Here is a 27,514-nt window from a genome sequence, read left to right on the forward strand (position 1 = left end):
GACTCTCAAGAGTCTCCTCCAGCACCATAATTCAAAAGCATCAATTCTTCGGCGATCAGCCTTCTTTATGGTCCAGCTCTCACTTCCATACATCACTACTGGGAAAACCAGAGCTTTAACTATACGGACCTTTGTTGGCAAGGTGATGTCTCTACTTCTCAAGATGCTGTCTAGGCCTGTCATTGCCCTTCTCCCAAGAAGCAGGCGTCTTTTAATTTCATGGCTGCTGTCACCATCTGCAGTGATCATGGAGCCCAAGAAAGTAAAATCTCTCACTGCCTCCATTTCTTCCCCTTCTATTTGCCAGGAGGTGATGGGACCAGGAGCCATGATCTTCGTTTTTTTGATGTTGAGCTTCAGACCATATTTTGCACTCTCCTCTTTCACCCTCAATAAAGGTTCTTTAATTCCTCACTTTCTGCCATCAAGGTTGTGTCATCTGCATATCTGAGGTTGTTGATATATAGAATAGGTAGGGCAGAGGGGGGATTTGAAATAGGGGTTAGGAGGGGGGAAGAGAGTGCAAAAATAGAAATTCCCTTTGTTTGAAGGAGATCAGGCAGCAGGAGCTCTGTGCTGAGACAAGTTGGAGGGAGACTGGGGGCTCATCTCCAGTATATTATGAGAAAATATAAATATATACAGTGCTTTTTTTTTCTTAAAAAAAATAAGTTTAAGGGTACTCTCATTCCGTCTGAGACTCAGGAAGCACCGTGACTGGAAATGAAGCCCCCATCAGGGGTAGCAATGGAACTGACGGTTCACCGTGCTAGAGAAGAAACTAAATTTTTGAAATTTTAAAGTTTCTTCTCCCATTAGATTCACAAAATGTTTAGGGGTATGCGTACCCGTGTCCCCCCAGGAAAAAGCACTGAATATAATAATATAATATAATATAATATAATATAATATAATATAATAGGAAAATATATACAGTGGTGCCCTGCAAGATGAACGCCTCGCAAGACGGAAAACCCGCTAGACGAAAGGGTTTTCCGTTTTGGAGGCGCTTCGCAAAACGAATTTCCCTATGGGCTTGCTTCGCAAGACGAAATGTCTTGCAAGTTCCTGCGGGTTTCCCCCCCTCCCCCCCCTTTTCCTAAGCCGATAAGCCGCTAAACCGCTAATAGCGCTAATCTGCTAAGCTGTCAATGGGCTTGCTTTGCAAGACGAAAAAACCGCTAGACGAAGAGCCTCACGGAACGGATTAATTTTGTCTTGCGAGGCACCACTGTATACAGTCATACCTCGGGATAAATGTGCTTCAAGTTAAGTATTTTGGGGTTGCGCTCCACGGCGACCAGGAAGTAACGGAGCGCGTTACTACCAGGTTTCGCTACGCGCGCATGCGCAATCAAAATGACATCACACACATGCGTAGAAGCGGCAAAACGTGACCCACAGATGCGGGTTGTGTTCACTTCAGGATGCGAACAGGGCTCCGGAATGGATCCCGTTCACATCCCGAGGTACCCCTCCAAATATTTCTATTAGTTTTCAGTATAGCAAAATACAGATTCAACCAACATAACTTCTTAGAAACAATGGATATGTAAAGTATGCATGTTTTGCAAAAAATATAACCTGCACTACATATTTAAAGCCGCATCATACCGCTTTAAGCAGCCATGCTAATAGCCCCCGCCAAAGTATCATGGGGACAAGAGTTTCTGAAGGTGCTGCCTTCCCCCTCCGAGAGTTCCCTATAAAGGGGGATTTATTGTTTAAACCACTCTGGGAATTGTAGCTCTAGGAGGGGAACAGAGGTCTGCTAACAGCTCCCTTAGCAAACCACAGCTCCCATACTTTTTGGGAAAGAAGCTACGTTATGGAATCATAAGTATTATGGAGTTGGAAGGGAACCCCAAGGGTCATGTATTCCAACCCCCTGCAAAGCAGGGCAGTTTAAAACAGTATCATGTAACCAAGATGATGGAATATGCCGAAATGGCAAAGATGACTGCCAGGATCAGGCACCAAGACGACAAGAAATTCAGTCAAGAGTGGGAAAAGTATACACCACTGTGTATACTTAAAAATGTTAGCGGGATTGTTGCAACACTGATAATGTGAGTTAAGGTAAAAAATGAGATAAAATGGATTAGAAAAATTGGGGGGGTGGGGAGTCCGATGTGAATGTATAATATTGTTTTTTAAATGGAAATAAAATATTTCTTTAAAAAAAATCAATATCATGGTGTTTTAAAGCTATGCAGCCAATGCCTAAAATGTCAATGGCACTAGGGCAGTCTCTAGCCAAAAAAAGTTGGCAACTGCACTGGGTGGCAGCCACCTAACCTCTACTTAAAGAGTAGACCCATTGGAATTAGTGTGCCTAAGTTAGTCCTACAACCTTCTGAACTGATTTTCCTGCCCTTTCTGCCTCCTTTATTTCTGCTTATAGAGTTGCTAATCGTTTTTAACTCGTCCCAAGTTAAACAGGCACACTGACGAATAGAATTTAAACAGATGGTGCATATGGCATGTTAAAGCTGCCGCTGCCTTATGCAGAGCCAGGCCATAGCTCCATCTAGCCTAGTGATGCCAACTCTGACTGGCAGCTGCTCTCCAGGGTCTCCTCAGAGGTATTCCACAATACATCCTATGCCATTCTTTTAAGTCAGGGACAGGGAATTGTTGCCCACCAGATAACAGAAACAGGATCCTGGGTGGTGGTGGGGAATGAAAATGTAGGAATGAAGGTAAGAGAAATAATTTCCGTTTGGGAGAAAACTCCAGAATCCACAGCTGAGCCATACTTTTTTTATTAGGACCAACCAAAAATGTCACAAAACATACGGAAGCTTTCGAGCTCTCCAGACTCATCAAGGAAAATGTTTGAAAGATTGTGGCTCTCGAGGAATTCTCTCCAGGAGTTTTTTCCTACCTCGATATTCCAAGGATTGGTAAAGGTAAAGGACCCCTGGAAGATTAAGTCCAGTCAAAGGCGACTATGGGGTTGCGGCGCTCATCTCGCTTTCAGGCCGAGGGAGCCGGCGTTTGTCCACAGACAGCTTTCCGGGTCATGTGGCCAGCATGACTAAACAGCTTCTGGCTTAATGGAACACCGAGACAGAAACCAAAGTGCATGGAAACGCCGTTTACCTTCCCACCGCAGTGGTACCTATTCATCTGCTTGCACTGGTGTGCTTTCGAACTGCTAGGTTGGCAGGAGCTGGGACAGAGCAATGGGAGCTCACTTTTATGAGCCTCCCAGACTTGTAGGCTCTACAAATCACCACACAGACAGCCATCAACAAGAACAAGGCTAATCGTACTTTGTTAAAACCTGTTTAATGTGCCGTACTTGCGAAGCTCTTTCGCAAAGGTACCTGAACTTCGTAATATTGGTCCCCACCCACCCTACCCTCAGTAACTGTAGATATGCCTCCTTGTTCCATGACAGTGTTCTGAGTTTCCAGGACAGAAGGCCCAAATCTAGTATGGACAGCCAACTTAAGGCTTACCCCCCAACTAAGGATTTCAGATGACCCAATTCAAATCACTTTAGGCCGCAATATAGTGTCTCTTTGGCTTTCAAGAGACCTCGGGAAAGGCAAAATCTAGTCCTGTCTCTCTCTGTACCAGAGCTTTCCAAACTGTGTGTTGCGATATTTCAGTGAGTCAGCTGCGGTGTGTAGTTGTGTCGCACGGACGTTCCCCACACGTCCCCCAGGGCTGGAAAGGGGTTAGTTTAACCTCCAGTTTGCTAGCAAAACTGAATTACTGTGTCACAAAAGAATGCAAGTCTAAAAAGTGTGTCACCAACGTTAAAGTCTGGAAAGCTCTGCTCAACACTATAATAAAGGTTATATCCGTTGATAAACCTTTTCTAATTTTATTCACTATGTATGTTTCAGTGGAGCAGATGAGAACAAGCAGATGGTTTTCAGAGTTGTACATTCTTTGTGGTGTAGCAAGAGTTGTCTTTTTGCCAAAGCCGTTTCCCAGTTCTAAGCACTGACGGCACAGCATTTTTCCTGCGGTTCCTCCCTCATCTGCAAATTTTCTTGTGTGAAATAAGGTGCGTGCTTTTGGCAAAAAGCTCTTTCCACACTCTGGGCATTTATATGGTTTCTGCCACGTGGGTTTTTTGATGGGAAATAAGAGAGTCACCCCGGCCAAAGCTCTTGTCACACACCGAGCATTTATAAGGCTTCTCCCCTGTGTGGATTCTCTGGTGGGAAGTAAGGTTGCTGCTCTGACTGAAGCTCTTTCCGCACTCCAAGCAGCTGTATGGCTTCTCCCCCGTGTGGGTTCTCTGATGTAAGGTGAGGTGGGCACTCCGACTGAAAGTCTTCCCGCACTCCGAGCATTCAAATGGTTTCTCTCCTGTATGCATTCTCAGGTGTGAAGTAAGGTTCCCGCTGAAATTAAAGCTCTTCCCACACGCTGGGCATTTATGCGGCTTCTCTCCAGTGTGGATTCTTTGGTGTGAAATAAGATGCTTGCTACAACTGAAGCTCCTGTCACACTCTAAGCATTTGTATAGTATCTTGCCTGTGTGGATTCTTTGATGTCTAGTAAGGTGTGCTTTCCGAATGAAGCTCTTTCCGCACTCTGAACATTTATATGGCCTCTCGCTTGAGTGCTGCGTCCTCTTATGTTGCATAAGTCTGGACTGGTCACAGAAGCTCTTGCTGCAGCCGGAGCATTTATACAGCTTCTCTGCTAGGTGGATTCTCTTATGTGAAATAAGGCGCGTGCTTCGATAGAAGCCCTTCCCGCACTCTGAGCACTTATAGGGTTTCTCCCCTCTGTGAAGCCTTTGGTGCAAAATAAGGTAGTCGCCCCGACTGAAGCTCTTCCCGCACTCAAAGCATCGAAATGGTTTCTCTCCTGTGTGGGTTCTCTGGTGTCTGTTAAGGTCCGATTTGCAGCTGAAGTTTTTCCCACACACGGGGCACGTATTCCCGGCATCCTCAAATCTTTCCACAGACGCTTCGCTTGGTTCCTCCTCATTTTCAGTCTTGCACATATCTACTGGTGGGAGAAAGAGAGAAATCTTACCCAGTGGAAGTACTGGTTACCTGGAACAGTTATTAGACCCATTATTTCCCTTTTGGCTATATTGGGTTGATGGGAGGCAAAGCCCAACCATTTCTCGAAGGCCACAAATTTCCCACCCTTACCAACTTTTATTGGCTGGAACCAGAGGTGGGTAATGCTCAGCACAGGGGCCTAACCTGCCCCCGAACTCACCAGTTTGGCTTGCAGTGGTGAAAATATCAAATGGGACATGGCACTGGGATGGGTGAAGAAGTTTAGATCTCTTTCCCCAGCCTGGTAGGAAGTGGGAAAGAGGGTGGCGGGGTGAGCGGCGGCTCAAAGGTGCCGTGTGCCCAATAAACACAACACCAGTGATCCCTACTGTCAGGGGTTCAGGAGCAGAGGCACAGGGAAGAGAGGAGATGGAGAGCGAAGGGGAAGAATCCGAGGGGAGCGTAGGAGAAGAGGACAGTGGACCGAGGGATTCCATGAGCTTTTCCAGCGAATCGGAAGATTCACAGAAGGGGGCGCCAGTGGCCAGGGGTAGGGGGTTCCCAAGGGGAACGCCCCAGGAGCAAGGGGGCAGCGGGGACTCCCAGAGCAGTAGTTGGAAATCAGGACCAGCTTCCCCACGAGAGCAGAGTGGGGGGGAAGAGTCCCAAGGATCGGGGCCAGTGCATTCCCCACCAGGGAGAGAAGATAAGGCAGGGCTGACCACACCTCCATCGGAGAGTCAGACAACGGAGGGGAGGTCAGATCCGGCCAGTATCCCGGAAGAGGGAAGCAGTGACAGAAGTAGTGTAACGGTCAGGAGGAAGGTCACTGGGTTGGCGCGAGAGGCAAGTTCAAATGTACAGGAGCGCGGGACAGCAGAGAATGAGGATTGGGAACCGGGTCCTAAAGCCCGCCGGAGGGAGGGGGAGGAGCTAAGCGACTCAGCGTCGGAGGAGTCCAGAAAGGGCAATGCCCCAGCGGGCAGGAGGACCCAGAGGAGGAGAGAGCAGCGTAAAAGGTGGAGCAGGGCTAGGATCTTAAACTGGTGTCATAGGGGAGGGGACTCAGACGGGACTTCGCCGGTCTAGCTTTTAAGACGTAGAGCTGCGCGCTGCGGCTTTGAAATGGAAACTAAACCTCAATAAAGACTTTTGTACATAACGACAGCCTCGCGTTGGTCCTCTGTGAGCTGGGACCTAGGGGCAGCTCTGACACCTACATAATCTGCTTAGAGATTTTTATTATGCTAAGCGGTATCATTGCTTTTAGAAAGACATAAACAAATAAACAACTCTCAGCCAGCTCTTGAAATCCTCCTGGAGAGCACCTCAGACTGCCTTCCACCTCGAGGCCTCCCTCCACCACGATTCCTCTCACAGCCCAGTCTTTGGAGGAAGAGAAATGCCTTCATTTTATTAATTTAAAACTTTTGTATCTCATCTTTTCTTCTGCCAAGAGAGCTCAAGGCAGAAAGCAGTGGTAAAACATGAAATACAATGAAGCACACAGGAAGTGTAGTTTGCTAAGGGTGCTGGGAATTATAGCTCTGCGAGAGATACAAACTACAGTTCCCAGGATGATTTGGAGAGGAGGAAATGAGTTTTAAATGTATGGTGTGCGCACAGCCTGAGAAACAACAACAAACAACAATGGAATAAAAAGCTGAGAGTATTCAAGTAGTGCCTAAAACCAAATTAAGGGTGCAATCTTGTACATGTCTACTCAGCAGTAAGACCTGTTGCATTCAGTAGGACTTACTCCCAGGTAAGTGGGCAGAGAAGTAGAGACGAGGAAAAGATGGCGCTCCCCCAATTCCATGTAACACAGGCTGACTGGATTGGCAGTTGAATCTTATTTTATTTTTATTTATTAGAAGCCTGTGTACCCGGCATTGCTCAGAAATGCAAAAGGTGTCGTTTTGAAAGGTTCAGCCCGCCATCTTGATTCAAGATGGCGTCCATGCACAACACCCTGCTCTGTCCTTGCAGGAATTTTGGGCAAAACTTGGCTGTGATATCCAAATGTGTCCAGATCGGTAGAGGATAAACAACTTTCCAAAATATATAGTAGAAATAAAAAAAAAAGTAGAAATAAAATCATTCAGCCCGGACACTGAGATCCAGCACCGAGGGCCTTCTGGTGGTTCCCTCACTGTGAGAGGTGAAGCCCAAGGAACCAGGCAGAGGGCCTTCTCGGTGGTGGCGCCCGCCCTGTGGAACGCCCTCCTGTCAGATGTCAAGGAAATAAACAACTATCTTGACTTTTAGAAGACATCTGAAGGCAGCCCTGTTTAGGTAAGTTTTTAATGTTTGAAGTTTTATCGTGTTTTTAATATTCTGTTGGGAGTGGATGGGGAAACCCAGCCAGATGGGTTGAGTATAAATAATAAATTGTTGTTGTTGTTGTTGTATAAAGGTAAAGGTAAAGGTACCCCTGCCCGTACGGGCCAGTCTTGACAGACTCTGGGGTTGTGCGCCCATCTCACTTAAGAAGCCAGGGGCCAGCGCTGTCCGGAGACACTTGGGTCACGTGGCCAGCGTGACATCGCTGCTCTGGCGAGCCAGAGTCGCACACGGAAACGCCGTTTACCTTCCCGCTGGTAAGCGGTCCCTATTTATCTACTTGCACCCGGAGGTGCTTTCGAACTGCTAGGTTGGCAGGCGCTGGGACCGAGCAGCGGGAGCGCACCCCGCCGCAGGGATTCGAACCGCCGACCTTTCGATCGGCAAGTCCTAGGCGCTGAGGCTTTAACCCACAGCGCCACCTTGTTGTATACTTTCCTACTATTCTTGAAAGAATAACATTGACTAGACTATCTCTTTCCCTACAGACCCTCTTGTGTGCTGCGAGCAGAAAATGGAGCCCTGTTGGTAGTGCTAACACCCTCAGATAATAATAATAATAATAATAATAATAATAATAATAATAGGATATTCTATATGGGCAGTTGAATCTTAGCCATTCAGAACTGGCAACGGGAAAAGGATGTTAGAATAGGGCTGCTGGATCAGACTAGAGGCCCATCAGGGACCTGGGAATATGGAGGAGCCTCAGCTGAGCTTAACCCAGGCAAGGACTTGAGTTCAAAGAAAGGCAAATGTCTCCTCACCACACGGACTGGCCTCTCCATCCTCAACTTCCTGCTTGATTACCACACACAGGTGCCCCTCTTCGGAGTCCCACGGAGATTGCCCTGCATCCGAGAAATTTGCATCTTCCTCCTCCTCGTCCAAAGCCACCTGGAACAGCAGAGAGCAATCCCTCCTTTTTTTTTTTACATTATGGAGCCTGTTTTTAATTTTTAATTATTATTTTTATTTTAATAAAGAAAGAATCTTAAATAAATAAGAATAAAAATGTGCACCCCACCACCGAGACCATTCCATTGGAACTATCCAATCTCCCAAAATTTCAACACCTCCTGTGGTGGTTTGACCCCTTTCTGTTTTAAGAGTACAAATTCTACAAACACCTTCCATATCTCCTCAAAATAATTTCTCCTGCATATTCCCCGTCTTACCTTAATGACACATGTTCATTTATCGTTAATAGCTATATCCCACATTCTTCCATTTTATATTCTGCTTGCCCCTTCCACTTCCTACCCATCGTAACTTGTGCAGTTGTCAATAAATTTGTGAGCAAGTCTTTCATAGCCTGCGAACCTTCCACTCCATCGTAAATTGATGATAATGCTACCTCAGGACTTTCAGTCAGCTTTAACCCAGCGATTTCCGTTATCTCCTTAAACACCCTTTGGCAAAAAAAAAAATTGTACATATTTACACCCCCACCACATGTGAACAGAATTCCCGGTTTCCTGGCATCCACTCCAACATAAAACCGAATATTCCTTGTTTATTTGATTTAATCTGACTGGCGTTAAATACCATCTCCAAACTAATTTATAATAATTTTCTTTTATTCTTAAGAGTAAGAATAGGAGCAATCCTTTCAGACTTGGGTGCTTCCGCAAAAAATGTTGGTTGCTTCCACAAGAAATGTTGCACCTAGCTTGGCCTTCAGGGATGCCAGCTAACAGATTGAGGTTGAATCCTGACAAGACAGAAGTACTGTTTTGGGGGGACAGGAGGCGGGTGGGTGTGGAGGAGTCCCGGGTCCTGAATGGGGTAAGTGTGCCCCTGAAGGACCAGGTGCGCAGCCTGGGGGTCATTTTGGACTCACAGCTGTCCATGGAGGCGCAGGTCAATTCTGTATCCAGGGCAGCTGTCTACCAGCTCCACCTGGTACGCAGGCTGAGACCCTACCTGCCCACGGACTGTCTCGCCAGAGTGGTGCATGCTCTGGTTATCTCCTGCTTGGACTACTGCAATGCGCTCTATGTAGGGCTACCTTTGAAGGTGACCCAGAAACTACAACTAATCCAGAATGTGGCAGCTAGACTGGTGACTGGGAGCGGCCAAGACCACATAACACTGGACTTGAAAGACCTACATTGGCTCCTTGTACGTTTCCGAGCAAAATTCAAAGTGTTGGTGCTGACCTTTCAAGCCCTAAACGGCCTCAAAGGCCGAAGAATACCTGAAGGAGCGTCTCCACCCTCATCATTCTGCCCGGACGCTGAGGTCCAGCACCGAGGGCCTTCTGGCGGTTCCCTCATTGCGAGAAGCAAAGCTACAGGGAGGGCCTTCTCGGTAGTGGCACCTGCCCTGTGGAACACCCTCCCACCAGATGTCAAAGAGAACAACAACTACCAGACTCTTAGAAGACATCTGAAGGCAGCCCTGTTTAGGGAAGCTTTTAATGTTTGATGTATTACAGTATTTTAATATTTTGTTGGAAGCCGCTCAGAGTGGCTGGGGAAGCCCAGCCAGATGGGCGGGGTATAAATAAATTATTATTATTATTATTATTATTATTATTATTATTATTATTATTATAACAACCAAGGAAAACGAGGCACAAGGCGCAGTCCATCAACAACCCCAAGCTATACTTCTCTCTCCTTCACATCCCTGGCCACATAGGGAAATAGTTTCACCTGTTTCTCCTCTCTCTCGGCCTCTTGCCGCCTCTGCAGGAACTCCTCGGCCAGGGCCACCGCCTGGGAGCAGCTTTCTGGGTCCTGTCCCTTGACCCAGCTCTGCACCTCCGGCGGCAGGACAGCCAGGAACTGCTCCAGGACCAACAGATCCAGAATCTGCTCCTTGGTGTGTCCTTCAACGGCCAGCCACCCTCTACAAAGTTTCTGGAGTCTACAGTAAGTCCCTCTCGGCCCCTCGGCCTCCTGGTAGCAGAAGTGCCTGAAGTGTTGGCGGTTCTTCTCCCTCCTGATGGCGTCCTGTCGCAAAATGGCTGCCTTCACCTTCCCATAATCCCCTTTGTCTCCGGCCTCCAGGCTGCTAAAGGTCCTCTCGGCTTCTCCTCTGAAGACAGGCAGGAGCCGGGCTGCCCATTCTTCTGGGGGCCACCGGCAGGCTTGGGCCACTTGCTCAAAGGAGGCCAGGAAGGCCTTCATGTCATCCCATGGTGTGGGCTCCTCCGACCACTGTGGCATTTTCCAGCCTGAGTGAGGAGAATCAACCATCTTCAGGGACACCTGTCAATCAAAACAGATATTTCAAGCCATAGGGCTCGATATTGATGAAAAAGGAAATTCACCTAAGGGTCAAAGCCATCGTTGCTTGGCAGTGTTTTCCAAACTTGGGGCGCCATCTGTTTTTGGACTACAACTCCCATCATCCCTAGCTAGCAAGACCAGTGGCAAGGAACGATGGGAATTGTAGTCCAAAAACAGCTGGAGACTCAAGTTTGGAAAACACTGGGTTAGAGTGTTGGACTAGGACCAGAGTTCAAATCGTCACTCAGTGATGAAGCTCACTGGGTGACCTTGGGGCAATGCAATTAAACGTAACTAAGAAACCCTTCTGAATAAGTTCAGGATGTCAGTAACCCCTCTAGTCCGTCATCCTTAAATAGCTCAGTCAGTAGAGCATGAGACTCTTAATCTCAGGGTTGTGGGTTCGAGTCCTCATGTCAGGCATACGATTCCTATATTTCAGGGGGCTGGACTAGAAGATCCACGCAGCCACTTCCAGCTCTAAAATTCCGTGATGTATGCGACAACGGCCGCGAGAGTTCTGGTAGCACAAGGATGGAAGACTGAAGAAACCCCAACTAAAGAATCATGGCAAGAAAAATTGATGGATTATGCAGAACTGGCAAAATTGACATATAAACTACGGGACAAGGATAACTGTGACTTTAAGGATGAATGGGAACCTTTCACAAAGTATTTGAAGACGCAACAAAGCGAACTGGACTCCTTGGCAGGTTTTGAATAAACATTCACAATTTTTTTACTGATAATAATCAGCTAAACAGTTTGAGGATCTATACAACTTTGTAACATAAAGAAAACAGCATTATTAGAGAAACCAAAGACTTGGAACTGAGGGAAGTCGGGGGGTGGGGTAGGGTGGGAGTTCTGTGTGGGAGGGGGGAGGGAGAAAAAAGGGGGGGGAATAAGGATATGTTTTTGGATAATATGTCTTGTTATAATTTTGAATAAAAAAAATAAAAATAAAACTCTGTGATTCTTTGATTCTATCCTGTTATCACAATGGCTAGCCAGACGCCCCCAAGGATAGTCCCCAAGCATGACTTGTGGCTTCAAGCAACTGGCATTCAGAAACATACTGCCTTTGACCATAGTAATGTAGTAGTAAGAAATACCGTATTTTTCGCTCTATAAGATGCACCAGACCATAAGGCGCACCTAGTTTTTGGAGGAGGAAAACAAGAAAAAAATATTCTGAATCCCAGAAGCCAGAACAGCAAGAGGGATCGCTGCGCAGCGAAAGCAGCGATCCCTCTTGCTGTTCTGGCTCCTGGGATAGTTGCGCAGCGTGTATTCGCTCCATAAGACGCACACACATTTCCCCTTACTTTTTAGGAGGGAAAAAGTGAGTCTTATAGAGCAAAAAATACGGTATTTAAAAAATAGCTTTATGCCGCACACAAACATTGCAACCCATGGGTGTCACCTGTTTCTCCTGCCCCTTGGCCTCTCGTGGCCTCAGCAGGAAATCCTCTGCGAGCGACACCACCTGGGGACAAGCCTCTGGACCTTGTTCTTTGACCCAGCTCTGCATCTCGGGCGGCAGGATGGCCAGGAACTGCTCCAGGATCACCAGCTCCAGGATCTGCTCCTTCGAGAGCCTCTCCACCTTCAGCCACCCGTAGCAAAGTCCCCGGAGCCGTAGGTACGTCCCTCTGGGCCCCTCGGCCTCCTGGTAGCAGAAGCATCTGAAACATTGACGTTGCTCTTCCCTCTTCTTGGCCTCCGCTCTCAAGATGGCCGCCTTCACTTTCCCATAATCCTCTTTGTCTTTGTCTTCCAGCCCACTGAAGTCCTGCTCAGCATCTCCCGTGAGGGCTGGCAGGATTCGGGCCGCCCACTCTTCCCTGGGCCACCGGCAGGTTTTGGCCACTCGTTCGAAAGAGGCCAGGAAAGACTTCGCGTCGTCCAGCGGCTCCTCGGGCAACTGTGGCTTCTCCCACTCGGACTGAGGCAACTCCATTTTCTTTAGGAGCTCCTGCCATGGGGCTTCTGTCGGCTCCTCGCCTGGCTCCTGCTTCACTGGCCCTCCTGGAAACCTATGCAAGAATTCCTTGATGTTCCCATCCTGGAGGAAACCTGTGCTTTTCCCTTTTCTCCCTGGCGCCTCCCGCAATGTGTCGCCTGTGGTGTCCTGATTCCCCATTTTCATTCTCGAGCGGCTTCACAAATGTGAGGGCATGTTACGGACAATTCTAGAACAAATCCATAGGCATCCTGAGCTTCCTCCCAGAGAATGAAAAGGGTAGAAACAAAAGAGAAAATGAATTCACAAGAGAACAGAGAGCTCTAATATTGCAGCTAAAAAATGGTAACTGCATTTAAGTTATACTGAAAAAATCTGCATTTGTTTTTACTCTTTTGTAGTTTTAATACTATCACCTACTAATAAAGGAGAGACTAAGTCCACACCATACATTTAAAGCACATGTCTTCCCCTCAATAATCCTGGGAACTGTAGTTTGTTAGGAGTGCTGGGAACTGTACCTATGCAACTACATTTCCCAGGATTTTTTTTTTTTTTGGGGGGGGGAAACAGTGTCCTTTAAATGTGTGGTGTGCATGAAGCCTTTGCAACCGTACCCCAGTGAAAACGTTCTGGTCCCTGGTCCTTTTTCTTCTCTGTATGTATTAAATTTCCGCCTTTCCTTTCAAAGGAGCCCGGGGCCACAAACAACAGCAAACAATCCAAGATAACAATCAAAACGTTTTGAGCATCTAAAAAAACAACAACCTCAGCACACCTATAATACTTTTTAAAGAGTCACATGTGAGCCATTCTCACAGATTATATATATATTACATATATTTTAAACAGATAATCATTTCAAGGCTGTGAGGAGCAGCATCTTTTCAGCCATCAAATGCCTGGGCGAACAGGAACCACACACACACACACACACACACACACACACAGTGCTTTTTTCTGGGGGGACACAGGCATACCCCTAAACATTTTGTGAATCTATGTACTTTTGTCCAGTTACTGTATTTTTCCTGATTTGAACTATAAAATGGTGATTTTCTGGAGTCAAAATGAGATTATCCCTTAACATTTTTAAAGAAAAAAAGCACTGTATACCATATTCAAGAGGATCTATCTATCTATCTATCTATCAATCAATCATCTATCTATCTATCTATCTATCTATCTATCTATCTATCTATCATCTATCTATCTATCAATCAATCATCTATCTATCTATCTATCTATCTATCATCTATCTATCTATCATCTATCTATCATCTATCTATCTATCTATCATCTATCTATATCTATCTATCAATCAATCATCTATCTATCTATCATCTATCTATCATCTATCTATCTATCTATCTATCTATCTATCTATCATCTATCTATCTATCTATCTATCTATCTATCTATCATCTATCTATCTATCTAGCTATCAATCATCTATCTATCTATCTATCTATCTATCTATCTATCTATCTATCTATCTATCATCTCTCTCGTGAATGCTGATAATGAATGGGAATTCCCCCTGCCGGAAACCCTGGAGAGCTGCTGCCAGCCAGTGTTGACAACACAATGCCAGATGACCCACTTTACCTAGGTATAGATCTGCCTCTGTACCTATATATTTCCTTCCTTCCATAGAGGGGTCCTGCCTCCTTTTCCAGATCTAGACGGAGCTGAGTGGGAAGGATCCTGCTGTGCCCGGATCCGAAGGGTGGGGAGGGGGGAGCTATGGGGTGCCCCTTTCCTCCTCCGCCCCCTCTCCCTGCAGCCCCTCCATGCTCACCCCTCCAGGGCGCACACTCTTTCTTCTTCTTCCCAGGCGCCCCCTCCTCCCACGGCAGGAAAAGACCCTTTGCCTGCTCCCCCCCCCCGCCCCATAAATCCTCGTCTCACCCCCCTCCCTCCCTCCCTGCTGTCTTTTCTAGGAAGCAAAGCTCTGTTGGTTTAACCCCTTTTGAGCTCTTGCTCCGGGAAACGTCATTTTCCCCCTATGGCTGGGAGGGACGTCGCGAAGGGGCCTCTTGCGCAGAATCAGAGAATCGTAAGACTTGGGAGGGATCCCCAGGGGTCATCTAGTCGAGCCCGCCCCCGCTGCAGTACAGAGGTGGGAGCAATGGGGTCGGACTAGATGATCCTCCGGGATCCCTTTCTACAGTTCTATAATTCTGAGAGCAGGCTGGCTTCCTGCGGCTCAGCTGCAGCAAGGCTGGAGCCAAATGGGTGGGAATCGCGGGGAAAGGGCAGATTGTCCTGTAAAACAAAAAATCTGGGAGGAGCTGTCCTCCCTTGGAAGTTACAGGTAGGTAGCCGTGTTGGTCTGCCATAGTCAAAACAAAATAAAAAAAATCCTTCCAGTAGCACCTTAAAGACCAACTAAGTTAGTTCTTGGTATGAGCTTTCGTGTGCATGCACACGAAATCTGAAGAAATCTGTGTATCTGAAGAAGTGTGCATGCACACGAAAGCTCATACCAAGAACTAACTTAGTTGGTCTTTAAGGTGCTACTGGAAGGAATTTTCTCCCTTGGAAGTGTTTCACTGGGAGCCCGAGCAGCAGAGGAACCTGCTTTCTTCCGAGTCAGATCAGGACGTCTGCACTGACTGGCAGTGCTGTCCTGGGTTTCAGGCGGGGTGGCGCTTTCAGCCCTATGGAGATTTATGAGTATTGAAACGTCTGCATTAAAAGATTATGCGCTTCCACTAAGTTGTTGGGCGTTTCCATCCTAGGTTTTACATCTATCTGTCTAGGATCCTTATGGAAGTGAGAGCTAGACCATAAAGATGGCTGATGCTTTTGAATTATGGTGCTGGAAGAGACTCTTGAGAGTCCCATGGACTGCAAGAAGATGAAACCGATTCATTCTGAAGGAAATCAGCCCTGAGTGCTCACTGGAAGGACAGATCGTGAAGCTGAGGCTCCAATACTTTGGCCACCTCATGAGAAGAGAAGACTCCCTGGAAAAGACCCTGATGCTGGGAAAGATGGAGGGCACAAGGAGAAGGGGACCACAGAGGACAAGATGGTGGGACAGTGTTCTCGAAGCTACAAACATGAGTCTGACCAAACTGTGGGAGGCAGTGGGAGACAGGAGTGCCTGGCGTGCTCTGGTCCAGGGGGTCACGAAGAGTCGGACACGACTAAACGACTAAACAACAGTCTAGGATCCTGCACTGAGCACGGATTGGGCTTAATGACCACCAAAGCCAAGAATTAATGCTGTACAGTATAGGGGTATTTTTTAATGTGTAATACTTTACTGTGGTTTTATAAATTGCTGGAAGCCACCCAGGATCGCTGGGGCAACCCAGTCAGATGGGCAGCATAGGAATATTACTACTATTACCACTACTACTATTACTTGGGGCACTTTACAACTTTTTTTGCCCAGATTTTGTTTTTAGGTGTGTAGGTTTTGCCTGTTTTTTTCAGGCGAGGGGCACTGAGGTCGTCAATTTTTCTTCTGGCTATTTTGTGGTGCCCACAAGTGTCTTAAGAGTTCCAAACGTGCCCCAAATTTCCTTTTGCATGTAGAGGAGTCCATCCTTAACCAGTAAGCTGCCTGATAACATTTGCCTAAGTTTGCTTATGAATACGCCCCACCCCCCAAGAATTCTGAAGCAAAAGACATTTTGATGATGCAGGCAGGTTTTCCATCATGTGCGAGAGAGGGAAGTGCCTCTTTGGGGATTAAGCTTGCTGCTGCAGTTTTTGTATTTTAAAAAAATGCATTTTAAAATTGATCAAGAGGATGGAGCAGCTCTGCTATGAAGAAACCTTAGAAAATTTGGGACTTTTTAATTCAGGGAAAAGGCAAGTAAGAGGGGACATGAAAGAGGTGTAAGCGTAGCATGGAGAAAACAAATGGAGACATTTTTATCTCCCATCATGCTAAAACTTGCAGACACTTGAGTCTTCCACTTTGGCGGGGTGGGGGTAAACTGGGAAGGAGAATTTGTCACTGCAACACAACTGAAATATGACTATAGCTCCTGATCCGTTCTCAAGCTGGTGTTCAGGATTTTTAGGACTCTTTCCAGCTGAAATGTGTTTGGCTATTGGCTGTGAAAGATACCCAGTCCATCTTTTTTGCAGACCCCACCACGTTATTGGGTTCCCTTTGCACCCCAGCTGAACCAGTGACAAAGACAACAGACTCCAAACTAGATGAAGCAAATTAAATATTTTATTGATATACAGTGCCCAACGGAGGATTAGTAATGGGTGGATGGAGAATCATTGGTCTACAGTACACCATGAGCAGTAAAACACAATGGAAATAATCTCAGTGATCATATACATAAAAAAGGTAAAGGTAAAGGACTCCTGGATGGTTAAGTCCAGTCGCAGACGACTCTGGGGTTGCGGCGGTCATCTCGCTTTACAGGCCGAGGGAGCCGGCGTTTGTCCGCAGCTTTTCCGGGTCATGTGGCCAGCATGACTAAGCCGCTTCTGGTGCAATGGAACACCGAAACCAGAGCAGCGCATAGAAACGCCGGAGCGGTACCTATTTAACTACTTGCACTTTTTGGTGTGCTTTCAAACTGCTATGTTGGCAGGAGCTGGGACCGAACAACGGGAGCTCACCCCATCGCAGGGATTCAAACCACCAACCTTCTGATCAGCAAGCTCAAGAGGCTCAGTGGTTTAGACCACAGCGCCACCCGCGTCCCTTATATACATAAAGAACTCATTAAAAATAGTGGCATAATAATGAACAGAATCACCCAAAGCGAAGTGACTCATCAAAGCAATTTGAATGCCTGCCTCTCCCTACCAAAAATCCCCTCCAGCCCATCTAGTTTTTTTTTAGTTTTTTCCCCCATGATAAAATCAACCTGAGATTCAGGAGTCACAAGAAAGACATCTCAATATTTTTTGTTTGTATGCTAACATATCATACAAGCACTTGTTTCAATCTCATAAAATCAGGTGTTTAAGACCAGAGAGAGGGGAAACGGATCTATTTGCTGCCCTGTTTAAATCTACAGTGATAATTTATTCAGTCCTCAGTTACACAGAATTGGACCATTTCTTTATTTTACTTCTTATCTATCAGGGACCTGACATCGGAGCCAGCAGTGGAGGCAGAGCTCCCAAGCGATGCCGGAGAAGGGCCAAGTAGGGAGAGAGGGAACTCATCGGCTGGGGAAGGAAATCAGCGTAACACCAGGAATAAAGGGGGGCGGTTGGGGGAATCGGAGAGGGGTCTCCAGGACTCTTCGCTGGAGACCAGCAGGGAGAGCACAGGTCCTCCTCTGCCCACACCCACCCTGCGCAGAAGACTTCCGCGCAGGGAAAGTAGGCGTAGACTTGGCGTCAAAGAGCTTTTGTGCTGGAAGAAGTTTAAGAAACGCCCACTGACGGATTCTGCTAGCGACTGAACAGCCAAGAAGTGAAGGGCTGTCCAGCCAGGAAAGGTTTAACCAGGCTAACTAGCCAGGCATGGTGGCAATTTACGCACGAGCAACCCCCATACATTCATTACATTATCCTTTTAAAAATATTTTATGATATTTTAATGTTGTAGATTAGAAACTCCATTCCATTTTGCACTGTTACTGCACAACTAATGTTTCCATCTGTGCTTGAAAAAAAAATCACCATCAGGAGATGTGATACCTGCACTGGAATGCCATCTTTTTACATTAAAGCGTGTGTATGTTGCTGTTTAGCTTAAAGTGACACCAGAGTAGCTTACAAAATTCAATGGTAAAAATATGTGACATAAACACCATGGAGATAAGGAAGTGCTACTAAGTCAGCGGCGCAAACACCTTCACAGTAACAGCGATAAATATGATGGTACATACTCAATGGAAAGAGAAGGCACTCTGCACACGCTTAAGAGCAAACGACATTTACAGGAAAGACACGTTGTCTGGTCCAGCATCAGCTTTCTAAGGCAATACCAGGACGTGAAAACAGGCAGCAGCAGAAGAAGAAGAAGAAGAAGAAGAGAAGAGTTTGGATTTGATATCCCGCCTTTCACTCCCTTTAAGGAGTCTCAAAGTGGCTAACGTTCTCCTTTCCCTTCCTCCCCCACAACAAACACTCTGTGAGGTGAGTGGGGCTGAGAGACTTCAGAGAAGTGTGACTGGCCCAAGGTCACCCAGCAGCTGCATGTGGAGGAGCAGAGATGCGAACCCGGTTCCCCAGATTACGTGACTACCGCTCTTAACCACTACACCACACTGGCTCTCAAAAGGGAAGTTGGTCCTTGGACAATATATTCAATATTGATCAGAGATGGGGACCGGTTTCATCATTTGCATTATGGGCTCAGAGCTGGACACTTCAACCCTCACCAAGTTCCCAAACTTTCCTAGGGCAGAGGGAATTTGTGACCCTCCAGATGGACTCCAACTCCCATCAGCTCTGGCAGCCAGCAGGTCATGTGGTCAGGGATGATGGGAGTTGGGGGTCCAGCAACATCTGAAAGGCGAGAGATTCCCTTTGCTCTGTTGCAGGAGAAAGCAGCATTGCCACAGATGCTTTGCCTGTGCTTGCTGAGCCCCAACCACCAGCAGTTTGCCGTTGGGGCTCGCAAAGGGCTGAACAGCAGGTGCCAACGATCAGGCAATTGGCAGGGGCCTGCAAACCTCCTGCTGGCCTATCTGCAACACCTCCTATCAGGGCCGGAGGTTCCCCACTGCTGGTTTGCTGGTTCTCGCCTGAGAAACACACATTTCAAAACCAGTTGAAGTAAATTCCCGTGAAGAGAAAAAGCCGGATCCTGTATCTACAGTGGTGCCCCGCAAGACAAATGCCTTGCAAGACGGAAAACCCGCTAGACGAAAGGGTTTTCTGTTTTGAAGGTGCTTCGCAAAACGAATTTCCTATGGGCTTGCTTTGCAAGACAAAAATGTCTTGCGAGTTCCTGCGGGTTTTTCCCCCTCCCCCCCTTTTTCTAAGCCGCTAAGCCGCTTATCCGCTAAGCCGAAAAGCCGCTAAAAGCCGCTAATAGCGCTAATCCGCTAAGCTGTCAATGGGCTTGCTTCGCAAGACAAAAAAACCGCTAGACGAAGAGACTTGCGGAACAGATTCTTTTCGTCTTGCGAGGCACCACTGTATATATAAAAATATCAGATGCTGAAAGCCATAGAAAAAAAGGGGTTTTTCCGTCGAGCGGCAAAAGCTATGTAATCGTGTCCTCAGACACAACCCCACAATGGGGGAACTCTGCAGCTTAGGGATGTCAGAGAGAAAACTCTCTTCTGAGCCACCGCCCTCCACTCAAAAACCTCTGAGGGTGTGGAGCTACCAAGCCCCCCCCCTCTGTCAAGGCCAGCGCTCAAAGGTGCACAGGGAAGGAGGCAGCCCCTTCAGATATCATTTCCTCACCCTGTGGAGGTTTCTATGCCATGTGGGTTTTCTCATGTTTCATCAGGAGCCACTGCTGGCTGAATCGCCTCCAGCAGTAGGAGCATCTGTAGGGCTTTTCTCCTGTGTGAGTCCTCTCGTGCCGCACGAGGTCCGAGCGCTCGAAGAAGGTTTTCCCGCACGCCGAGCACTTGTGGGGCTTCTCGCCCGTGTGCTTCTTCTTGTGCTTAATGAGGTTCCAGCTATACACGAAGCTCTTCCCGCAAGTGGAGCAGGTGTACGGCTTCTCCCCGTCGTGCGTCCTCTCGTGCTTGAGGAGCAGCGAGTTGCGGCTGAAGCACTTTGCGCACGCTGAGCACTGGAATGGCTTCTTCTCAAAGTGTGTGGCCCTCATGTGGGCGATCTCGCAGAAGGCTTTCCCGCAGTAAGAGCACATGCGCGACTTCTCAGGTCTCAGAAGAGGGCTCTCCCCGGCGTCCTGAACCTGTCCCCCGCCATTTTGGGTTCTTTCAAGTTGGCCAAGCCTGGAGTCTTTGCTGAAACCTCCCTCTGGAATGGCGCAGGGCTGTTCTTTAGGCCTTGAGAGGCGTTTGCCAAGGGCCTCGTCTGCCACGCCAGGAACGGATCCTCCTGCCCGATTCCTCTGGCGGTTTCTTTGCTGCCTCTTTGGGGTATGTTGGCTCCTGCCTGTTTTGCCCACCTCCTCAGCCAGGGAAACGGTCACAGTTGCTCTCCTGTGGAACGCCTGAGGCTCAGAATACTCCAGAATTTTCTCTCCACCTTTGCTCAGCTGCACATAGCCTTTCAGAATGAAAAAAAAAGGTGGGGGGGGGACGACCAAATTAACAGAACTGAGAGCAGAATATATATTTTTTATTTCACTTTTTTTTAGCATCTTGATTTATAAGGAGTATCTGCCTATGATCCTGGGTCCTTCAAATCCTTTCCTGGTTTTGGAATTAAGATAATTATTGATTGTTCCCATGATGGAGGGATCCTTTCACCCTCTATTACTGAATTATATAATACTTTTATTTTAGGAATCAATATATTTTTTAATACTCTATTCTGTTCCCCCCTTTTAGCTTCCCTATAACTTTCTCTATTTCTTTCTCTGAAATTGGTTGTTCCATAATCTCTCTATCTCTACTTTCTAGCTTTATCTCTCAGTGTGTCTCGATATATTCTTTCATCTTCCCCATAGAATTGTTACCTGCTGAATATAACTCTTGGTAGAACTCCCGAAATACTCTCAACTTATCTTTCATCAAATTATTTATTCCACCTCTAACCTCGCTCCCAAAGGAGCCCATGGCCACAAACACATCAGTGATCAAACAACACAATTAAAAAAAAGAAAATCTTCCATGATATACTTCAGTTAGTTTTGTCTGGACACTTCTTAAAATATTGAAGCTAAATTTCGCACAATGGTTCCTGGAATCCAGGAGCAAGAAAAATTTGGCTTACCCAGCAGCCCAGCACCCTGATCCTGCTTGGTTTTCTTCATCTCCACAGGGCTGGAGGGAGATGGTTCAGTCTTTATAGAGCACACCACCTCCTCAAACTTTGCCAGCTCCTGAAAAAGAAACAAGGATCCTTTTTTAAGAGCAGGGAGACAGGAATATATGCGGAGGTACAAGTACCAGATGGGTGGACTTTGTTTTTGTTTTGTTTTTTTGAATAGCACAAATTATTTTTTAGTTACAGGAAGAGTCTAATCTAGTTCTGCAATGCCTACTCTGACTGGCAGTGGCTCTGCAGGGTTCCAGAGGGGAGCCCAGCTTGGAAATGCTGAGGATCAGTGCTCTAGAACTGAGCTACCATGAATACACTGGTGGCCAAAATTGTGGGAACCCTTTGGAAGAAGTGTATTTCCAAGGTTTGATGGCTTTCTAACCAGTGGCGTAGCGTGGGGGGTGCAGGGGGGGCCGGCCGCACCGGGTGCAACATCTGGGGGGTGGGCGCGCTCGCCGCCTCCGGAGTCGCCAAAGAGCCTCGGGCGCAGGCTGTAGCAGAGCCCCATGTCTCGCGGAACCGACGAGCTGTGCGCGCGTCCGGGCTGAAGGCGTCCGGCAGGCAGTGGCTCTCAGCGTCAGGGCCGCGGAGGGCGTGCCAGGCAGCCCCTCCTCACAGCCCCGCCGCTGCTGCTGCTGCTGCAGCTGCTGGGCCATGTTGCATTTTCCTCGCCTCTCTGCCCTCCTCCTCTTCCGGGCAAGCGGCCTCATTTGGGTGGCAGCGCCAGCGGCAACTCGCCTCAGATCACCTGACACAGACCCGCCGCCGCCGCCGTGGCTACCTTACCATAAATACCCCAGCCCTGGCAGCAGCAAGAAGAAGCTGGCAGCGGCGGCAGGTTAGGGGTTAGGGGCGCAAATTACTTGCCTTGCCCCAGGTTAGGGGACGCAAATTACTTGCCTTGCCCCAGGTGCTGACAACCCACGCTATGCCGCTGCTTATAACACCACTTTTTGGGGGTGTAATACCAAAAAATTATATATCAATGGAAAGATAATTTAATGAAGAATGTAATGCAATAACTTTTATGAAGAACTATTTATTACAACAGCAGTCATAAAGAAGAAACGTGAAACACATAGAAAAAAATGAGATATACAAAAATTCTCATGCTCATTGGCTACATTCAAATGAAGGAAAGCTCCTGCATATCAACCTAAGCAAGTTGTGCTTTCTTTTTCTGGTTATTTGGCTATAACGTTTGATAGAATACAGATAATTGAACAAACTTTGTTGCATTGCATTCTTCATTAAATTATCTTTCCACTGATATATAATTTTATGGTATTAGTGGTGTTATGAGCCATCAAACCTCGGAAATACACTTCTTCCAAAAGGTTCCCACAACTTTGGCCGCTAGTATAGATAACCTTTATAGGTATAAAAAAGTTATTTAAAGCTCCAGTTCTTAAAGTGGTTTAGCAGTCTAGCCCTCTTCCCACTGAACTATAGGAATTGTAGTTCTGTGAGGCGAATATGGGTCCTGCCCAACAACTTTCGGCACCCCTAATAAACTACAGTTCCCAGAATTCTTTGGGGGAAACCAGGACTGTTTAAAGTGGTACTAAAGCACTTTAAACATATGGTTTGAATTGTGTCAGAGCTACCTTCGCCCTAGCCGGTGCCAACTGAAATTTAGGAGAGGCGGCCAAGAGGTGCAGAGCTCACTTGGTTTCCTGTTTCCCTCTGGCTTCCTGTCTTGCCCCACAGATGTTGATGGACTTGATTAGCAAATAGTCAGGCAAGAGGGAGCTGCAGTCCAATGACAGCTGGGGACCCAAAAGTTGAAGGCATTTATTCCATATACAACACGGGTGGGGGGGACGGGACCTAGACCTTGTGGAATATAAAGCTATCAATCAAGTCCAACATTGTGAGACAGAACTAACTGCCTCTACGTGGCAGGCAGTTTTGTCACTTGGTCGGTTGCTGCTAGGAGTGTTAACTGGTAACTGCTCGGATACGGTCTTCTCATGACTCACTACAGTGGTGCCCCGCAAGACGAATGCCTTGCAAGACGAAAAACTCACTAGACGAAAGAGTTTTCCATTTTTGAGGTGCTTCGCAATACGAATATCCCTATGGGCTTGCTTTGCAAGACGAAAACGTCTTGCCGCTAAGCCACTAATAGCCGTGCTTCGCAAGACGAAAAAATTCGCTAGACGAAAAAACTCGCAGAACGAATTAATTTCGTCTTGCGAGGCACCACTGTACTACAGTGGTACCTCAGGTTAAGAACTTAATTCATTCTGTTCTTAACCTGAAACTGTTCTTAACTTGAAGCACCACTTTAGCTAATGGCGCCTCCTGCTGCCGCTGCGCCACTGGAGCACGATTTCTGTTCTCATCCTGAAGCAAAGTTCTTAACCCGAGGTACTATTTCTGGGTTAGCGGAGTCTGTAACCTGAAGCGTCTGTAACCTGAGGTACCACTATATATAGTTTATCTGTTATGTAACCTAAACCTGCCTTCAGGAACAACTCTGTAAACCTGAATGAATCTGATATTAAGTAAAGGTAAAGGTAAAGGGACCCCTGACAGTTAAGTCCAGTCGCGAACGACTCTGGGGTTGCGGCGCTCATCTCGCTTTACTGGCCGAGGGAGCCGGCGTACAGCTTCCGGGTCATGTGGCCAGCATGACTAAGCCGCTTCTGGCGAACCAGAGCAGCGCACAGAAACACCGTTTACCTTCCTGCCGGAGTGGTACCTATTTATCTACTTGCACTTTTGGTGTGCTTTTGAACTGCTAGGTTGGCAGGGACCGAGCAACGGGAGCTCACCCCGTCGCGGGGATTCGAACCACCAACCTTCTGATCGGCAAGTCCTAGGTTCTGTGGTTTAACCCACAGCGCCACCTGCTTCCCTCAAAAGTAAAGTAAAGTGTCAATATGATTCAGATTCATATGTGTTTTCTTTAAGAGGAACAGAAAGGGATTATCAACCAGGAACGTATAATTATTGATAGGACTCAAACGAGTTAGCAACCCGCTTGTTGCTGCATAAACTCAAAAAGGGGATACTCTGCTAAATTATATAAATGTTCCCACAATCCTGTGGCCCCCCCAGGTCTCTCAACTTGGCCCTCGGGACTCTTCTCGGACCATACTCCCTCCTCCGTTTCCCCCCTCCTGGATGAAATGCGCCCTTGAACTGCAACGCTCTCTCTTGCTTGTCTGGTTGTATGTGTAGGACCTTTCAATTCTGGCAAACCTGACTTGCAGCTTCTTACACAAGCAAGCATGTGGCCCCCCAGAATGGAATGTGGCCCTTAGGCTATCAATGGTCCCCACCGCTTGCTGTTTGTATAGGGATGAAACACTCTCACCTGCACTTCCCATCTCTTGGTCTGCTGCTGCCTCAGGAGGAAGTCCTCGGCCAGGGCCACCGCCTGGGAGCAGGTCTCCGGGTCCTGTCCCCTGACCCAGCTCTGCATCTCCGGCGGAAGGACGGCCAGGAACTGCTCCAGGATCAGCAGCTCCAGGATCTGCTCCTTGGTGTGCCTCTCGACTTTCAGCCACCGGGAGCAAAGCTCCTGCAGCCGCGCATAGGCCCCTCTGGGCCCTTCAGCCTCCTGGTAGCAGAAGCCCCGGAAGTGTTGGCGCAGCTTCTCTCTACCGATGGCGTCCCGTTGCAAGATGGCCGCCTTCACTTTCCCATAATCCTCTCTGTCTCCGGCCTCCAGCCCACTAAAGGCCTGCTCGGCTTCTCCCCTGAGGGCCGGCAAGAGTCGGGCCACCCACTCCACCTTGGGCCACCGGCAGGCTTGGGCCACTTGCTCGAAGGAGGCGAAGAAGGCCTTGGCGTCGTCCCAGGGGGTGGGCTCCTCCAGCTGTGCTGCCCAGCCTAACTGAGAAACCTCCACTTTCTTCAGGAAGTCCTGCCACTGGGTTTCCCAGCGCTGCAGCTGCCCCTCGCTCGGTTCCTCCTTGATGTGAACTTGCGGTATTCTCTGCCGATCTTCTCCAATAATCGCAGCCTGGAGGACATCAGGAGCTTCTCGGACACTTTGCAAGACGGCCTTTTGCCTACGACTCGCTTGCTCCTCCATCTCATCCCAGAGTTAAACTCTTGTATAGAAGCTTCTCTAGATTAAAACCAAAATATATACAGTATTGGCTGTGGTGGCTGCTTTGGCAGAAGGCAAGGAGCCCCATAGCAGGTGCAGCCTTTGCAAGATGGCTGCCTTCACTTTCCCATAATCCTTTCATATTCCCAGAGCCAATGGGAGAAGGAGAAAAGTAATTTTGATTTATTTTTTTTCAAAATCCCATCTCATCTTCCTGTTGAAATCTGGGGAAGGGATACAGCTTAATGACAGAGCAAAGCAGACGCTGTACCACTGAGAGACAGCCCTTCCCCACGGCTTAGAGCATGGCTAGGCAAACTAAGGCCTGGGGGCCGGATCCGGCCCAATCACCTTCTAAATCCGGCCCTTGGACGGTCTGGGAATCAGCGTGTTTTTACATGAGTAGAATGTGTGCTTTTATTTAAAATGCATCTCCGGGTTATTTGTGGGACATAGGAATTCATTCATCCCCCCCCCCCAAAAAAAAATATAGTGCGGTCCCCCACAAGGTCTGAGGGACAGTGGACTAGCCCCCTGCTGAAAAAGTTTGCTAATCCCTGGCTTAGAGTTTGACCCATCCTGCAGCCTCTGGTCCCATGGAAAAGGAATCAGCCGCAGTATGTCTGGAGACCCCAGAGCCAGGATCCTTTCCCCACAAAGGCTGGATCAACAAACCCTTTATTATCAGGGCGTAAGTGTCCAGGCATATGAAAGACTCAGGACTAGTTGTTTACACAGAATGTGCCTGACCTAGAGAGGGAAAAGTTGGCCCATCTACCCAAAGACGTGAGCCATCAGCAGGCTTGGGGGAAACCCAGAGGTTCCCAAAAGTAGGGAGCGGGGAAGATCTTCCCCAAACCATCTCAATAGAGACTGAGCATTCAGAGTGGCCATGAAACACTGAGGGGGCAGGGAAGAGTGAAACCACAAGCGGAAGGCGGAACGGAATAGAGTATCCTGGAATGGGTGAGCTGAGGGTGTGTGTGCACCATACTCTTAAAGCACATTTATAGTGCAGTTTCTGTTTACCAAAGAAATTTATCCTAACTTTCTACCCCCGGAAAGTATCGAAGCAACTTAAGGAAGTTAGAAAGTTGACACCAGTCTTAAATCTCTTTTTCATCTACTGTCGTTTTAACTTTTTGTACATCTCACGTTATCGCTATACATTTTCCTTGGCGGTAATTTTATCGTTTCATCTTTAATGCAAAACGCTTTGAGGCTGTTGCTTTTTACAATCATGAAATAAAAAAAATAAAATAAACAGAGAAAATCAATTAAAAGCCAAAAAAAGGGGGTAGGAACCCAGACACGCAATACAGCGTGCTTGAAATGCTGGCGCCACCCGCTCACAAGAGCGGAGTATCCTCAGGGAAACCCCAAGATTTGCAGAAGTAGGGGGGGACTTTAAGGGGGGAACCCCCCCCAAAAAAAACAGCCCAGAAGAACTGAGCATGCTCAGTAGCCATGGAATGCTGGCAGAGTGTTGCGGAGGGTGGGAGGAAGGGTGGAATGGAGCGCGGAAGGCGCTGCCTTGCTGTGAAGGGGGTCGCAGTTTAGAAGCAGAGAAGGTCCCGGGTTCTAATCCCAGGAGAGACACCTTCCCTCCTACCCAAAACCCTGGAATGCTGCTGCTGGTCAGTGCAGGCGGCATTGAGCTTGACAGCTTCATATGTGTGTGTGTGTGTGTGTGTGTGTGTGTGTGTGTGTGTGTTTGGGGATGTGTCTCCTCCTGGAACCAGATCCAGTGCTTTTTTCCTAAAGGGTACGCAGGGGTACGCACAGACCTAAACATTTGGTGAATCTAAGTTTGGCCTCCTTGAGGGGCAGCATTTCACTATGAGTAGGAAAATGACACTCCCCCTCAACATTTTTTAAGGGAAAATCACTGACCAGATCTATTCCCCCCCCCCCGCCCCCGCTACTCCATTTCCCTGCATTGCAAAAACAAAAAACACCTCCACCTTCCCGAAAAGAAAAGCGTTACTGCGTGGAGGATCCATTCTCTGATGCGGAAGGAAATGAGCGCGAGAGATTTTGCTGGGGTCAGAGTTAGACCTCC

The 27,514-nt window shown here is 47.6% G+C and overlaps 2 protein-coding genes across 8 annotated transcripts in view; both read right to left on the reverse strand.

The window, feature by feature from the left end:
* Nucleotides 1–2,743: 2,743 nt before the first annotated feature.
* LOC307206968 (uncharacterized protein) lies at nucleotides 2,744–12,795 on the reverse strand. 6 transcript variants are annotated; one of them, XM_079960512.1, is made up of 5 exons: nucleotides 11,991–12,795; nucleotides 9,986–10,543; nucleotides 8,093–8,222; nucleotides 6,276–6,368; nucleotides 2,744–4,983 (listed from the first exon to the last, which is right to left on the reverse strand). In XM_079960512.1, exons 1-5 carry the CDS (start codon nucleotides 12,714–12,716, stop codon nucleotides 4,067–4,069), a joined length of 2,424 nt encoding a protein of 807 aa, XP_079816638.1. In that variant the 5' UTR covers nucleotides 12,717–12,795; the 3' UTR covers nucleotides 2,744–4,066. The 6 variants fall into 6 exon arrangements, with proteins under 6 accessions (XP_079816638.1, XP_079816637.1, XP_079816642.1 ...); XM_079960511.1 differs by having other exon boundaries at nucleotides 8,093–8,207; nucleotides 9,968–10,543; XM_079960516.1 differs by lacking the exon at nucleotides 6,276–6,368 and having other exon boundaries at nucleotides 2,744–4,980.
* A 3,918-nt stretch (nucleotides 12,796–16,713) lies between these two features.
* LOC307208548 (zinc finger protein 500-like) overlaps nucleotides 16,714–27,514 on the reverse strand; it is a 77,047-nt gene continuing 66,246 nt past the window's right edge. Inside the window, exons 2-6 of one of the 2 annotated variants that reach the window (XM_079963239.1) lie at nucleotides 24,712–25,470; nucleotides 21,339–21,447; nucleotides 19,612–20,669; nucleotides 18,034–19,287; nucleotides 16,714–17,592 (exon numbers count right to left, since the gene is read on the reverse strand). In XM_079963239.1, the coding sequence (XP_079819365.1) occupies nucleotides 19,903–20,669; nucleotides 21,339–21,447; nucleotides 24,712–25,434 (1,599 nt within the window). In that variant the 5' untranslated portion in view covers nucleotides 25,435–25,470 and the 3' untranslated portion in view covers nucleotides 16,714–17,592; nucleotides 18,034–19,287; nucleotides 19,612–19,902. The remainder of the gene's footprint in view (nucleotides 17,593–18,033; nucleotides 19,288–19,611; nucleotides 20,670–21,338; nucleotides 21,448–24,711; nucleotides 25,471–27,514) is intronic. The other variant, XM_079963238.1, reaches the window with a different exon arrangement.

The sequence above is a fragment of the Podarcis cretensis genome, assembly GCF_951804945.1.
Source record: "Podarcis cretensis genome assembly, chromosome: 2".
Classification (NCBI taxonomy): Eukaryota; Metazoa; Chordata; class Lepidosauria; order Squamata; family Lacertidae; genus Podarcis; species Podarcis cretensis.

Excerpts from the sequence above, each read along its gene's own strand:
- LOC307206968 (XM_079960511.1), bottom strand. The coding sequence starts at position 12,716 with ATGAAAATGGGGAATCAGGACACCACAGGCGACACATTGCGGGAGGCG. Across the intron at positions 8,208-9,967 it reads AGGTGAAACTATTTCCCTAT|GAGGAGGAAGATGCAAATTT; the intron begins GTGGCCAGGGAT and ends GCTTTGGACGAG. Across the intron at positions 6,369-8,092 it reads TGGAGAGGCCAGTCCGTGTG|ACTGGGCTGTGAGAGGAATC; the intron begins GTGAGGAGACAT and ends CTTCCTCCAAAG.